Source organism: Clarias gariepinus, chromosome 14 (assembly GCF_024256425.1).
Source record: "Clarias gariepinus isolate MV-2021 ecotype Netherlands chromosome 14, CGAR_prim_01v2, whole genome shotgun sequence".
In the NCBI taxonomy this organism is placed as follows: Eukaryota; Metazoa; Chordata; class Actinopteri; order Siluriformes; family Clariidae; genus Clarias; species Clarias gariepinus.
In genome coordinates this window covers 13,709,918-13,725,872 of record NC_071113.1, presented here as the reverse complement: position 1 = coordinate 13,725,872, position 15,955 = coordinate 13,709,918, and the positions used below count along the sequence as shown (strand labels likewise).

The 15,955-nt window shown below is 37.9% G+C and overlaps 2 protein-coding genes across 2 annotated transcripts in view; both read right to left on the bottom strand.

Annotated features, from left to right (window-relative positions):
- Positions 1 to 1,413: 1,413 nt before the first annotated feature.
- Positions 1,414 to 4,191, bottom strand: foxl3 (forkhead box L3). Its single transcript, XM_053511351.1, has 3 exons — positions 4,039 to 4,191; positions 3,175 to 3,343; positions 1,414 to 2,936 (listed from the first exon to the last, which is right to left on the bottom strand). Exons 1-3 carry the CDS (start codon positions 4,140 to 4,142, stop codon positions 2,514 to 2,516), a joined length of 696 nt encoding a protein of 231 aa, XP_053367326.1. The 5' UTR covers positions 4,143 to 4,191; the 3' UTR covers positions 1,414 to 2,513.
- A 1,746-nt stretch (positions 4,192 to 5,937) lies between these two features.
- The window catches only part of fam20cb (FAM20C golgi associated secretory pathway kinase b), a 31,145-nt gene continuing 21,127 nt past the window's right edge, over positions 5,938 to 15,955 (bottom strand). Inside the window, exons 4-10 of the mRNA XM_053511669.1 lie at positions 13,065 to 13,157; positions 10,940 to 11,055; positions 9,753 to 9,933; positions 8,828 to 8,937; positions 8,660 to 8,741; positions 8,468 to 8,527; positions 5,938 to 7,853 (exon numbers count right to left, since the gene is read on the bottom strand). Coding sequence (XP_053367644.1) covers positions 7,595 to 7,853; positions 8,468 to 8,527; positions 8,660 to 8,741; positions 8,828 to 8,937; positions 9,753 to 9,933; positions 10,940 to 11,055; positions 13,065 to 13,157 — 901 coding nt within the window. The 3' untranslated portion in view covers positions 5,938 to 7,594. The remainder of the gene's footprint in view (positions 7,854 to 8,467; positions 8,528 to 8,659; positions 8,742 to 8,827; positions 8,938 to 9,752; positions 9,934 to 10,939; positions 11,056 to 13,064; positions 13,158 to 15,955) is intronic.

Genomic DNA, 15,955 nt, shown 5'->3' with positions numbered 1-15,955 from the left:
GAGTACTTCATATTTATTCTCAGCTAAAACAGACCATCAGGAAATTATTAATAATGAGGAACCTAATAATTGGATTGCCTTTCCTATATACATAAACATTATGCAATAATGCTTTTTTTAACAAAAAAATTAAAAAAACATTTTTTATGAGTTATTGAGTCATTTAAAAAAAGCAATTATAAACTGTAGAGAAAAGTTAGAAAGGATTGAGTAAATTGGCTGTTTATGTTTATGATAAGGCTGCTGTTGTTGTTGCACACCACTGATTTCCCAATTGCCTCTCTCAATTCTGTTTACTTTGCCCTAAGCTCCTAATTTCACTAATGTCACACTGGTACCACATAATGCAATGATGTTATTTAAAAAAAAGGGAAAAAAGAATGATGACTGTAATATTATAAAAAGACACATTTTTATTTGCAAAGACAAAAGCAAAACATATCTGACTATCTAAAAAATATCAATAAATAGTAAATAATTCTGTTCTGAATCATCCCATGGCATTTATACAACCAGTAAGTTTACATCATGGAAAAAAAGAATATATAGAAGCTTATGGCTTTTTTGTTGTTTCCACTATTTTTTAAGCCCAGGCCTTGGAGCACTTTATGCTAAGTTAATTTACCCAAATATATCCACACCACAGCCCACAACATCAACAGCTATGTTAATAGAAACCTGCTGATCCATAACAGTTCTACTGCTAGACAGGGGCTGGGGGCAGTGCAATATTAACATTAATATCAATGATCGATCAGGGGATTTGCAAGTCGGCATAAGGCATTTAATTATAATTGCATTGGGAGTGGTGTTGTAGTGGCAGCAGGATTTGAATAAGGTCACATCTCTTGCTAACCTTGCAAGTGTAATACTATATTAAATGCCACTCATGGTAAGTGTGTCGAAACCTACCTGATGTAGTCACACCGTAATATAAAGGTTAAATTGAAAAATGTCCCCTCTCCAGTACAAACGCAATGATTGATACACCTTGGAAGGAAAATAAATGTTAACAGGCTTCCATTTTAAACACGCACTGTTATGAATGATATGTATTCTAATAGAGCGGCAGAATCAAATTGAGAGCGACTCTGTTTCAGCACAAAGGAAAAGGTCAGTCAGAGAGATTAGTCGGATTTGGAGAAGGTTAGACTGCACTGGTTTGGCAGCATGTTAATTACCATGTCATGGAAATAGAGAATTTAAAATACAAAAAATGACATATTTTTAATCCTTTAACATGAACTGTTCTGACACTTTCATCATCATAAACTGTGTTAGGGTTAGGATTGATATTGTTTTAAAATTTTTAGCAAGCAGCTGTTTATTTAAGATATATTCATTTAGTTAAATGCTCTGCATTGCTTAATGATTTTATTCATTTAGTTATTTTTTATTCATCAAGTTATTTTGTATAAAGCTTATTTGTAGATTTAATTGTCACATTATGACAGAAATGGTGAAAAAAATTGGATGTTTCATGATATTTACATTTTTGATGTCGTTTTGAAATTAGCTCTTAGATATATGGTACCACCTGATTAGAAATATTTTTATCTGACCTGTCATGTGTTGCTGTTTTTTGTTCTTCAGAAAGAATGAATACATATTATATACAATATAAAATACAATCATAATTACATTACTGTATTACATACACACACGCTGTATATGTTGGTATTGCACAAAACGGTTATTTCTGCTAACCTACTGAATGAGCAGAGATGATCCATGTTACATTTTACAGTGATTATTAAGTTATTAAATTGAAATCTGTTCTCTGAGCACAGAATATATAAAAAAAAACTAAATTAAGTATATGTAATTTGCAAACATATGCCTCTTGTCAAACAAATAAAATGGTCAGTTAATTCTTTATGCAAAAGAGGTATGGTCTATCTATAAAACAGATGTAAATATAAATGTTGAAATGTGCTTTATTGTTCTCCAATATTTGGTGCAATAATGAACGCTTAATCTCAAAAGGCAGGACAATCACAGTGAACAAATCATGTACTGTGTTTTGCAGTTCAGGTTCTGAAGCCCAAAACGATTTAAAATAAGCTAAGGAAAGGCAGTGACCATATTAATTATATGGCAGTGGCACAATTATAAAGCTTTAGGAATATAGTCATTATTATCTTTAAACTCAAAAAGATATGTTAGGGAACCAAAGCAGAAGTTTATCTGTGTCTAGTCTTCAGCAAAAAAAAAAATTCTTGTAAATTTATTCCCAATACTCAGATAGAATCTGCTTTCAAGACCTATGAACAAGGTAAAAAACAAATAAAAATAATAATAATAATCTGTGCATTTTTTTAACTTACAGATTTTTTTCCTATTAATCCACTGTAGCATGTGTACTAGTCAGGCCATATGTACCTACATTGTGTTTAAAGATTTGATGTCAAAAATCAGATGAACAATCACATAATTGTCCCAACTAATTTGCATCACACTTTAAAAAAAAAGTTGGTGAGAATTCACGATTTTTCCCAAGTTTTTTGTGCAGGTTACAGGGTCCAGTAGTGCAGGTTAAGCTGCTGATGCTCCAAATGTTGTATCACAGCTCCTACAGAGCTGCTGTGTGGAGGTCTGAACCCTGGCGCGGGGTCTGGTGTGGACAGAATGTAGTCGATGCTAAATTTGATCTCTGGCTCGGGTTTGCTGAGTGGAGGATTGCGCTGGTCTACTCTGTTGTTTGAACTCTCTGGACAAAATGGATCGGAGAGAAGTGGTTGCACCGTAGTGTTCTGCTGAGGGTCCATGGGGCTGAACGGTTCAGACGGTTCCCTGAAGCCCAGACTTAAGTTGCGTCGCCGACGTCGACGGCGTCGAAAGTTGCCATTTTCAAAGAGGTCCAGCATGGACTCGCAGCCTGTGGCAAAAGTCCAGTAATTTCCCTTCCCCTTCTCATTGCCCTCGGTGCGAGGTACCTGAGGAAACAAATCCTATGAAATTGAAAATGTGGCTCAATGTGTGTGTTTAGTTACAGGTGTTAGTTAGGCAGAAAGTCAATAAAACACAAGCTCAAGCTGAGTAGCACAAGTTCAACCCTGAAACAGTGCATCTGTTTGTGAGCAGGGCTCTGCTCGCTCTCTACTTACTACAATTCTGATTTAATTTAACCTTGGCATGCATTTGTGCCATATAAAGTTTTGGCACCTGGCTTACCTTTATAAAGCAGCTGTTGAGGGAGAGATTATGGCGGATGGAGTTTTGCCAGGCTCTCTGGTTGGATCTGTAATAAGGGAATCTTTTCATGATGAACTCATAGATGCCCGATAGGGTGACTTTGTTCTCTGGACTCTGCTGTATGGCCATGGCTATCAGAGCAATGTAACTGTGAGATGTAGAGAGAAAAGACTGATGAGAAATAGACAGCAAAGAGGTTTCAACCCCTGTTGTGAAATACAAAAAATGTCATACAGTAGATAATTATTCTCGTTGTTTGGATAACTGAGCTACTTACTTTTACACATGAACTTTTATTCATCATGAGTAATATTAACACTGTTTGCATTAATTCTTACTAAACTGTAAGAAAAAAAAAATCCTAGTTTTAGATGCATTTTTTATAGCAATATTTATAATAAATAACAATTTCTGACCAAAATTTTAACATCCATAATACTACTACTACTACTACTACTAACAACAACAACAATAATAATAATAATAATAATATTGTTACTCATTATGTTTAATACCAAAAATTAATATTTAAGGCAATAAGTAACGGTTGCTATAATATAATTGATAATATAACTAATATACTTTGGTATTTGGTATTGATATATCAATACTACTTTATTCTTATTACTATTAATAAAAAATAAAGGTAATTAGAAATAAAAACTTGAATATAATTACTGAAACTGTTATAAATAAAATATTTCCCTGTATATTGTAGTAGTATGTCTAATAAACATTAACAACACTAAATAATAATAATAATAATAATAATAATAATAATAATAATAGAAATAATAATAATAATATTATTTTAAAAATGATAATAATGATTAAAGCAAATACCTGTAAGCAGGTCTGCACACTTTCTTCTCCTCCTCAGTGCCACAGGACGGATAATCTCCATCGTAATTAAAGCAGTTGTAGGGGTACTGTGAATTGTCGAACATTGTGTGAAGTGCAGGATGGAAGTCACCTGCAATGATTATTCAGAGTAAGTCAGGGCTGTTCAGAGCAGAAGGGAACTTGGTGAAGTGAGCACACTCCAGTGTTGGCCTGATGTGGTGGGACCCCCCTCCTGCCCCCTTAGTCCCCCCCCCACACTTCTCCCCCCGCCTGTCCCCCCTTCCCCCTCCCCCTCTGTGTAATGCTGCTGCTCTGAATGGGCTTTAATGATGGAGCCAGCAAACACCCTCACACTCAGTCGCTCACTCTGGGACTGCGGGTGGTCCTGTCCTGTCTTGAAAACTAAGATTTTCTTTCCTCCAGCTTCTTTTTTAAAAAATAGATAAAGACACGTAATAGTGACCGAATACAGACTCCAGCCCTGTAACGAAGCCATGGAAAAGGAGTGGTCCTGCAGTGTTTGGGTTTCTTGACCGAGTTTGTTCCACACAGCAGCGTATTTGCTTGGAGTCCGAATCGCACAATCTAACAGCAGCCAATCGAGTTCCGTAGATGTAATCTATAATGTTGTGTAATGAGCATAAATTGCGTTTCCGTGACTAAACAGGAGGACGTGTGTGTTCAAAAGGAGCCTGAACAGACCAGATGAGGGGCCAGGGTTTACTGTGAGGCCGGCAAACAGCCTGCGGCGGCTCCAGTGTGTGTGTGGCCTCCGAGCTGAGATACTGCTGCTACTGCCTGGTGGAGCATGCGTGTGAACGCATGCACACACATGCCACACATGTCAACAGCATCTCATGTCGCTTATATTTCTTCTGAGAACATATGATTGAATGATCTTTGTGGCTGACTTGCTTTTGACATGTCACCTGGAGGTGTATGTGCAGTCTGAAAACACACTAATAGTGTTAGTAAAAAGCTTTTGGCAAACCATAGAATTACTAAAGTGATATAGTTTTATGAATAAATAAGAAATAAAAAATAAAAATAAAAAAACAACAACAATAGTTTAAAATGCCAAGAAAGCTTTTCTTACTGCGTAAAAAAAAAATCAGTGCATAAAGCGGTGCATCAGGAATGATCGGTTTCCAGATCTCTTTCACCAGTTTCTCCACCCTCGATTTTACGAGCCATCAACAGCTACAGAAAATATCGAATAATCAACAAACAAATGCACAGATTATTCCAAGCAACCCAAGGTCATTTTCAGCTACATAATTGTCTGATCTGGCAACCCAGTCTACCGGTGCAAGTTCTGCTGAGTTCCCATGTCGCTCTTTCCTCTGCTGGGTGTCTGCGGCTTGTCTGATCGCGATTACTGACTTCTAGCTGTCTCGAGGGACTTCACTTTCTGCTCTGTTTCCGTCCTCTGTTAGGATTGTTGTGTCTCTAAACTTAGAAGCTAGTTCCCTCAGCTGAGGGCATGTGGAGGTCATCATAACTCACACACATTCACAACTAACTAAAGCCGTAAAATCCTGTAAAAATCATGTAAAATTGTTCTTTTCCACAAAATGATTAAGCGGTTTGGGGATTTTTTCCACTATTGCAGCATGAATTATTAAAGATGACATATATTTTAAATTGTGGGACATTTAAGGGAAAGTAAACTCTTAACAATTTACATATTAATCTATAGCCTACAAATGAATATTTATTTATTTATTTATTTATTTGAGATTTCCTTCAATTTGAGGTTTAATACTGGTTGGATGTCACAGATAAACGTCTGGTTTTCCAGCTGTGGAAAACTAAAATTTGTTTTGCAGTGTAACACTAATTATTATAACAATACTTGTGCGACTACACTCGGGCCAATTAGTACGCAGCACACAGATGTGCAGCAATGGTCAGTTTATTGCACTTGGACATGAAAAAGAAACCTTATACAGAAACGGTGCAATTAAAAAGCATGTATGCGTCTCTAAAGTTCGTATGTTAGTGATATTTCTGACTGAACTCAATATGAAAATCTGTAAAATAATATACAATGAGTGTAACAGAAAACCTTAATTTGGCAATGCAATGCCATTTCTTAATTGTGTAACCCATTTACATAGAACCCACATGTTCAAGTATTTCTATGATTGCACAGGAAATGGATTCACATAATATGTACATAAGTCTTTTTTCAACAGATACTGAAATATGCACTAGTGCAGTTTAAGGTTTTTGCTTTGTACATTAACACCAACATTCACTCTCCCTTTAAAAATAAAGAACAGCAAATAATGGTAAAGAAAATACAAGGCTATAGATAATGTCAAAACCATGATCGTAGAATACACATGCTAAAAAAAAAGAAACGGTTTCAATGAAGGTTTAGTATAAACAAGACAGAGTGTTTTGTTGAATAAAATAAAAGGCTTTAGACCAAAACCCACTGACATGTTCATGCTTACTAGCTGAAAAGAGACCAAGTCACCTTTACATTAAATGAGATAAAGAAAAAAAATGAGAAAGAGAGCTTTTTTTTCTGCACAGCTATGCATATCTCAGTACCCTGCTTGCTCAGAATTCCTAAATGTAAAATCTTTTGACATAGCAGCGTTCCAACCTAGCATGATCACGCCACAGTTTATACAAAGCCCACTGAAATGCTGTAAATCAGTCAAAATCAAACTTAAATATGCAGAGGAACTGATGAATGCTGATGCAATTTTGTGTACGTTGCCAAAGTACCACTGTTATACATGTAGGCTAAACCTCAAAGTAAAAATGCAAAGAAAGCAGGTCCGTTCAAGTATTTACTGCAAACATTTATGGTGTAACTCATTTACTCTGTATCGTCTATCTCAACCCAGCTCGTCTTATAAATGAACACACCCTGACCTAACTCACGATATTAGGCAACTTCTCTAATACGCTGTAATTATATTTACGATAAGATTTGCTAAAAACCCTTCAGGTGGTCATACAGATTGCGTTAATGTGATTTATTGATGTTGAGCACGTGATACGGTAAGTAGGATTTTATCCTAGTATCCATCAGGCTATATCAGGAATGTCTTTAATACACAAAACAATCACTTTCTAAATGCTATCACAAACACTGAAATTTCGTTAAAGTTTTCTCTGAACCCATCTGTTTTTTCTGTATCAACAAAAAAAAAAAGTTGGTCAAACAATTCTCGAAAATAAATAGAAAACTTAATAAATAATTATTGGCAGCTACATATATTGGAGCTAACCTGCACTCCACTCAAAGCTCTTTGACTTACAAAAAGAAACCTCTGTTAAATGCACAGTTCTTCTTTCTCATAAAGAGCAAGAATAAAAGACCCCCATTATACTGTGTTAAGACGCAAATGTCCACATACTCAGGCAGCGACGCACATGTTGTCCACATGTATGTCTTTAACACGACGGACATGGTCCACTGACCATGCAGATGGAGTCTTTGGAATTCACTGAATTCAAAAAAAGTCATCGTTGAGAGCTTCCCTTGTGAGAAGTTCCTTGTCTGCTAGGACATGCTGGAAAGCCAGAAGACCTACTACCTCAGAGGAGCCAAGGTTTTGTCCATTTTTTCCAAGATCATATCATCCTCCACCACACTGCTGTAGCCCTCCTTCTCGATGCAGTCAGCTAGTACCTGCAGCACGAGGCGCAGACGGCGATCCATGGCCTCCAGGTGGGGCTGGATGAGGATGGGGGCCAGTGAGTCTCTCTGCAGTGACTCCTCCATGAGTACGCTCAGCTTGTATTCCTCTTTAGCCAGCAGCTGCAGTCGCAAGTGGGTCGACTTCTTCACTCTGTTGAAATGCAGCGATCGTGTAGTAATTATCAAGCTAGACCACATGATAAGCCATGCACAACAGCTATGAAAATGGCCTCAATGCTGGTTTGTATAGGCTCTTTAAATTCTTTAAAATTATTTGTGACTATTACACAACACAATTCGTGATAATGCAGTGGCAGGATAAGGATATTCTATTATTTTTACCTGGTATTGTTTAGTTTAAAATTAATGCCTTACTACATATACGTACAGTACTTACAGTATCCTATCCTGTACTATACTGTACTTTAACTTAGGTGTTCATCCTAGAATGACAGTAAAAACATTAACTACAATTATTTGAAACAATATTCTACAATATTTCAGACATCACACCTAGTTAAGTGTGTATACATGCTGGTTTAATGTCTGGATCCAAAGGAATTTTTTCTTATATGAAATCTGATATTTTTCTTTTTATATCAGACTCAAGCTGCCTTCGAATCTCTCTCTCTCTCTCTCTTATGTACACAAAAAATAGAGAATCTGCTAGTAAATATTATAGCATTTACTTGTTTGCCTATGGATCCAGACTTTTGGCCACCCTGTACAATAAAATAAATAAAACATAAAGATTTTATGACTAACCTGCAACACTGACTCAAAGGTGCCAGAATCGAGACTTCATCATGGGAATGTTTGCCAAATCTAAAATTACAAAGAATATTCAAGCCCTCTGTGTCTTTAACATATTTACATATTGAGTGTTCTAATAAATAAAATAAAAATTCTCTTAAAATTCGTAGAAAAAAAAAAAAAAAAAAAGAAGCATTATCTTACCCTCTTCCGTTATCAAGGTGAATAATAAAGGTCTCGTTTCCAAACTTGTCAAAAGTCTCGTAGTGATGACGATCCATGTTTCCTGTAAAGAACATAAATTAGTATTTCCGATAAGGATCCGAACAAATACAAGTTAAACTGGCATTACAACCTAGAGACGGCTGTTACCCATAAGGAAATCGAAGATGGTCATATCCATTATGTCCAGCAGCCGAGTGCCGCTGTCATACGGGGGAGTTTGTTTCACTTCCTCACAGTAATCTGGATCGACCTCCCACCTAGGATCACACACAAAACTATCAAGACTATCTGTGGTGCAAATGTAGGATCTGTTTAGAATAATACGCTCTTGGAGTCCCATAATTTTTTTTTACTAATATTGCATAAAGCTTTTAAGATACATTTTTACTTTATTTTATTTATTTTGATTCATGCCATGATCGGACTTCCTGCATCACGTCTGAAACACTGTCCTCCTAGGAACTTACTTAAAGCCCCAAAAATGTGGAACATGTATGGAGGATGTGGCAATAACTCCCAGCTAAGTTCCTGTTACATGCAAGTGGTGTTCGTAAATGATGGCGGATGTGTCTCCAACAAGATGGCAACAAGTTATCTCTCTATTTTGGCTCAAGGATCTGGCGTTCCACTCTCTGAATGTTCACGAGAACAACGACAGTGGGCTCAGAGCCACCTCAGGATAGACCTTCTTTAAAGCGTTTCCATTTAAATGTTTTACTATGGCTAAGAGTCTCATCGCCATACTGTGCTTGAAGTCTCTTAAAGTCTTCTGTAAATGTCAATCAGATTTATGCCTTCATTCACGAGACAGTATTATTCAAAGTTTCAGTACCTCAATGACTTCCAGAATAGATTAGTTTGAGTTGATAGTGAAAACTGAGTGTATCTGCTCTGGGGGAGGTGTGTTATATTATTTAAACCCAAAGACAAAAACAAATCATTTAGGATCACGATGAAGACCGTGTCTTAATCATTGATCATGTCTACCTAATATCTATCCCATTATCTATATAAGGCTGAAAGTAAGCCCAGTCATTTTGGTGGATCTAGTGAGGGTGTGAATGGTGCTTACTCAGCCTTCTTGCGCTTGTGATAGGAGCGCCTCCAGGGGTTCCTCCAGGTTTTGCGCTTGGCTAGGGCCAGGTCAGGAAGAAACGCTGCCAGAGATCCCTCGATCTGATCTGGCTTCCCGCACAGAGCATGCTCAGTGGAGCAGTAGTACGAGCACTCACCATAGAAACAGATATTATTGGCTGTGGAGGAGAAAAGGGTTGTTAGGGTGAAAATGATTGAAAGAGATAAATCCAATGCCAAAGCTGGTGCACTCTTAGTTGGGCCTTTTTTCTATTTTTTATTTTTTTGCTGTGAAATGTCAGGATGCAAAAAGCAACACTGCCCCCTAGTGTCCATTATCCTGTTTTGCTTGATTATTAGTGCTTGGTTATACCACCCCTCCTGCATTTTAGTTTAATCCTTCACTGAACCATTCAGAGGACAATGTAACTATTTTCATATTTCACTCACTGGTGCAAATAATTTCATCTTTATATTTGATTGAAAGGAGGCGGTTTTGTAGGCCTGTGAGTCTGTCTAAGCTTTTCATCATTTAGGCATTTGGCAGATGCTCTTATCCAGAGCGACTTACATTTTTATCTCATTGCACATCTGAGCAGTTGAGGGTTGAGGGCCTTGCTCAAGGGCCCAACAGTTGGAACTTGGTGGTTGTGGGGTTTGAACCTGGGATCTTCCGAACCATAGTCCAATGCCTTAACCACTGAGCTACCCCTGGTACCATGCAACTGTCTGGGCAGCAACTGAAGATCAAGACATAGACTAATGTATATTCATCCAAATGCAACTCTTTTTCTTGCATAATAGTAAGTAACTGCTTTCAGTGGATTCGATTCCTTTTGTCCTGGAAAGCATACTGTATGTTAATTTATATGATAATATTAAAAAAAGAAAGGTTACTCTGCAATGCAATTTTGTATATGCTTGTATTCTGAGGATAAATCATTATCCTAGATTCTATCATCATAGCTTATAATGAGAGTCAGTCTGTAAATCCAGACAGTCTTTAGTCAAAAGTTCATAAGGTCATCCTTGCATAGCAGGTTTAAATGGCTTAGACTGATCAACAGAATTAAACAGGAGACAATCGAAGGAAGACTCAACCCGAAAAAGAGAACAGAAAGTAGCCAAAGTGTGGGTGGAATAAAATCTATGTACAATAAGATTTAAGAGTTTTAGGTTCAGTACCTGGAGAGATGAAAAAAGTTTTCCACAGCTTTTTGTCTCTGGTTACATCTCTAATTTCTTTGGTCATGTTCACCAGCCTACCAGCCACTGGAGGAACTCGCCGAAAATCCAAGATCCTATTCCAAAAAAAAAAAAAAAAAGATTTCTTTTAATGATTTGAAATTAACACTTAAAAGGAAAAAATTTGTTGCAAAGTATACTGCGTCGAACTATGAAGTCCAACAGAACTTCTTCATAACCCTTTCACAGCATGGCTCATACTCTGGTACCAGTGGACTGCATTTAAATGCACACTCATTAGCTATCACAGTCTGACCATAAATATTTTATTAGGTCCAGTCACAAGGATGTTCCTTGTCATTTATGGATGGATGGATGAGTGAACTTGATTCAGAAGAAAAAGTCTGAAACTAAGTCTGTTACTTGATGCAACCAGCAGAGGGCGCTTTAGCCACACTGTTTATTCTCCTACATATCTACAGTAGACTAGAAAATAAAATTTGGCATGAAAGAAGAGCAACTAGATGTAAATGTTGAATTTTTTTAAGCTTGTGTTTTAACACCATAAAAATGACTACCATAAAAAGAATCTTATGATGCAATAGATTTAAAGCAATTAATTCCAACAAACGTCTTTAAAACAGCTTCAACTTGTCATGTCTTGCAACCATGCATATTATTTTAATCCTTTCAAACCCAAGATAGAAATCTTTACCTGATAGTTCCACACTATTTTATTCAGTATTTGGCCTAGTTATTGAGCACTTCTCTCAGAGCCGCTAATGTATATGCAGCCTGCCAGGACATGAGAACGTCTCCATCCGTTCATGCTCTAATAGGCATTCAGCATGCATGCCTCATTTTATACACGCACTCCATCTCCTCAGAGGCTTTCTGCTGACAGAGCAAATTTAAATATTCATCTTGAATAACACGTAATGGACTGAGCCTAAGGGATGACTGTACTCGAAGCTACTAATTGCTGAGTCGCATTGACAGAAGCAGCAAAGGGAAGGAGAGAAGTGCAGCAGAAATTCTGCTTCGGTGTCTGAGCACAGCGTGAGCCAGGAGAGAAACTGAAAAGGGGCTCGGAGCCTTCTAGGAGAGGTTTCTGCCCAAGGGGGCCATGAGCGAAGGCCTTTGACTAAAACCAGATCATTAATGATATGATGGTGGAGGTCAAGGCTGAGGAGTGTGAGGTTCACTCAGCAATGCTGCATTCACCAGACGCCGAACTAAAAACCAGCACTTTTGGCTAACCCAGACAAACTTATATTTAGAAGGAAGGTGGCTTTTTCATGCTTTTGGTTTCCTCTCTCTTCCCACACGCATGCCTGTGGGCAGTGAGAGGTTACAGCTGAGGGCCAGATGTGTGGAGAGAGCAAAGGAAGGTTGACCTGAGCCGTACTGGGCCTTCTCGATTGTTGCATTTTATCCCAGCAGAACGAACTGCAAAAGGCTCACAGCATTGACTACAGTAACAAACAGCTAGATTCATTACACAATTAATATGCGGTAGGAAAAATCAGTAAAAAGGGTCAATCAGATTCTAAAATGAATCCTTAAGTTTTAAACCTACAGTGGCATGATAATAACATATATCCATGACTGACTGACTGACTGACTGACTGACGTCTTGTCCCTCTGTTCCACCTCACGTCAGTGACCCCGGAGCAGTCACTGATTGTATGTACACATGCTTTGAAGTCAGCTTGGTGGATGTTTACAAATGGGAGTTGCACTGATTGTGAGTGAGTCACCACGGCCTCTGCGGAGTCCATGTTATGTCTGTTAACTCCCCCGAACACACACAACGACACGTACTCTTGCACACACAGTGTTCTTTCGCACTCTCGATAACTGCGCATCATCATGCACACACGTTCACACACCTACATCAGGTTTCTCAGTGGAACATCCTGCAGCAAACAGACCCTAGACATATACTGTACATGTGTACTTATTTCTACAGACACATAAAATGAGTTATTACTGTAAGTACTCACTATATTTTACTTAAAAACTTGAAAAATTCTACGGTAAAAATGACATGTTTTTAAAAGGATGTATACACTGAATTGTATTCATAAAAATGTCTGACCTTTCCCAGGTGAGGGATATTTACCTGTCCAGGTGATAAGCAGCGATCTCTGCATTGTGTCTCTCAAAATCTGAAAAGTAGAAAAAGTCCGGAGGTGTCTCCTGCTCTCGTGTCTGCCTGAAAAAAAAAGGGTTTATATACTTTTAGTGCCAGTTGATTTAAAAGGGTGAAAATCATTTCAATCTGAATCTATTGTGTGCAGCAAAAATATTTTGCAATAAATTTTGCAATAAATCTCAGGTATTTCTGGATTCCTAAATTCCATACCAAAAGTATCTGACATATTGCACAAAAGCCAAATCTAGCTGAGGGATAAGAGCTAGGACTATAGGGAAAAAAATACAAACCCTCTCACAATAAGAAGAAATGTATCAGTATAAAGTACGAAATAAATTAATATTGCACAGTGTGTTTATAATATTTGCCTTTCATAGAATGAAAAACTAGACCAGAAAGAAAAAAACACCATAGTTAACTTTTTTTCCTATCAAGCTATCACACATTGCTTTGTTTTGTTTAAACCTTATAATGCGCGTAAATGCCATACATGTTTCAGCTTTGTTCCATACTGTAGATCTAACTATAATAAGAAACGAGTGTGAGTGATGCTAGCATGCTGCAAACTGGTGTGGTATGTGCCGGTGTTGCCACAGCAGACACAGTTTCAGCGGACTGGCAGGACAAATGGTCAATAGTCCAAGATCTGCTCTCTCATATTCCTGACCTAGAGCACCTGCGAGATGCTCTGTATCACAACATGAACTTCTGTCTGCTAACGGAAGGAACTTTATAGGGCTCCGGAGAGAACAACACACACATACTGTACACCAGCGCTTTCAGAAACTTCTCCAGAGGTGTCAAGCGGTGATGGTGCAAGAGGCACAATGTGCTGTTGTTATTCTTATAACTGTCTTCCTGTCATTTCCATTTTTCACTTCGTTTTTTTTTGTTGTTGTTTTTGGTTTTAACACAATGCAGGTAGGGAATATCAACAAGGGTTACTTTTTTAGGTGAGGATATTTTTACACATCATATACATTGGTGCTGAGATGTTTCCAGCAGAGCTCATTTCAGACCCACTCGAGATTTCTGCCTCGCTCTGGGTTCTCGCATCTAAATGTCAGCCAAAGGGCTCCTCCCTTACTAGAACTGGCACTGGCTCTCCCAGGGTTCAGGGCAATATTTTTGCGTGAAGTGTCATTTTGTGCTGGCTGTTCGTTCCAGACACACTGGTGAGGATGACATATGCACTGATCATTAAATAAGCTAGCACTGAAGCTTTTCTCTGCTCTGAGTGACTCACTGCTGTTCAGCCTCGCACTCGGCAGTCCGCTATCAGGATCCATCATAGCCCTGACCTCATAGCCTTCAAGATGTATGAATGAATATTTAAGCATTAATTTGATAGCTGGTAACATTCCTAGCTCACAGCTTCAGGGTCTCTGGTTTTAATCCTGATCTCAGGTTTCTGCCTGTGTTGAGTTTCTCTGTATATTCTCCCCTTGTGTATGAAGGTTTCTTCCATGTCTCTCACATCTCCAAAAACAAATGCCAGTGGGTGGATTGGCAAGTGAAAATTGCCCGTTGGTGTGCCATATGTACACGGTGCCCTCCAAATGACCTGTTTTTTTTCCCTCCTTCATTTTCTTTATACTTCTTGGTCATTTTAAGCCAGGTATCCCTATCACACAGATATTAAAATCCAGTCTTGGATTTTCCAGACAGTGTCCAGCAGGGTTCAGGGACTTTCTGATCAAACTCAACTGATTAAATTACTAACATTAAATGCCACGGTACCTGAATGTGTTTAAAGATTGGTAAATTACAAACTGTGCTGCCCACTGGTGCTATAGGACACAGGGCACAACCATGAACACACACACACACACACACACACACACACACACACACACACACACACACACACACACACACAGACTATGGGCAATTTGGAAACACCAGTTAGGTTAATCAGCCTGTCTTTGGACCATGGGAGGAAACCGGAGGAAACCAATTAAGCATGGGGAGAACATGTAAACACAATGCACACAGGAACCTATGACCTTGAAGGGGCAAGGCTACAATGCCAACCCTAGTCATTTCATTTAAATATAGATTTATTTATATAATTTCTTTAACAATGGACACACTCACAAATCAGCATTACAGAAGTAGGTTGCGGCTATAAATTTTAAAAGGAAAGAAATATACAGTGGTACCTTGGCATACAAATTTAATCCATTCCGGAGGCGAGTTCTTAAGGCAAAATTTCATATTGCTGAAGCAGAAATAATGTAAATGCAGATAATTCATTCCAGCCAACCAAAAATATTACAGATGCTTCCAATTTACAAAACTATATTCATACTTTTGCAAATAAAAACAATCAGAACATAAAAACAGACATGTAAATAAAGTAAAATATGAAATATGAAAATATAATTTAAATCTTTTTGTCCCTATTGAGCAAGCAAAGGGTGACAAGGAAAACCTTGTCAAACTGACATGAGGAAAAAAAACACGAGATGAATGGAACACAAAAGGGAACTGATCTTGATTTGGGTGATACCGGATAGCCCGACCATGAATAAACCCATTCTGTAACTGTCTGCAATATGGACAACTGTGTAACTGTATACCCGGGCAAGTGTTTTAGTTAACATAAATTCCAATTTGTTGATGTTCCTAACTGTTCACTGATGGAGACTTGGGTACAAACATTACCTGCTAACTGGGAGACTAACATGCTTCCTCCAACACATGTCTTATGAGCTAAAGCGCTATGTGCTAACAGACTCCCAAGCTTGTCCAGTGTCACTGTGACTGATCCCGTTAAAGATACGTATGTCTGAAAATGTCATTTTCAATGACTGAATACTAGAGTGAATACACTTCTGTTTGTTACTGAAAATCAA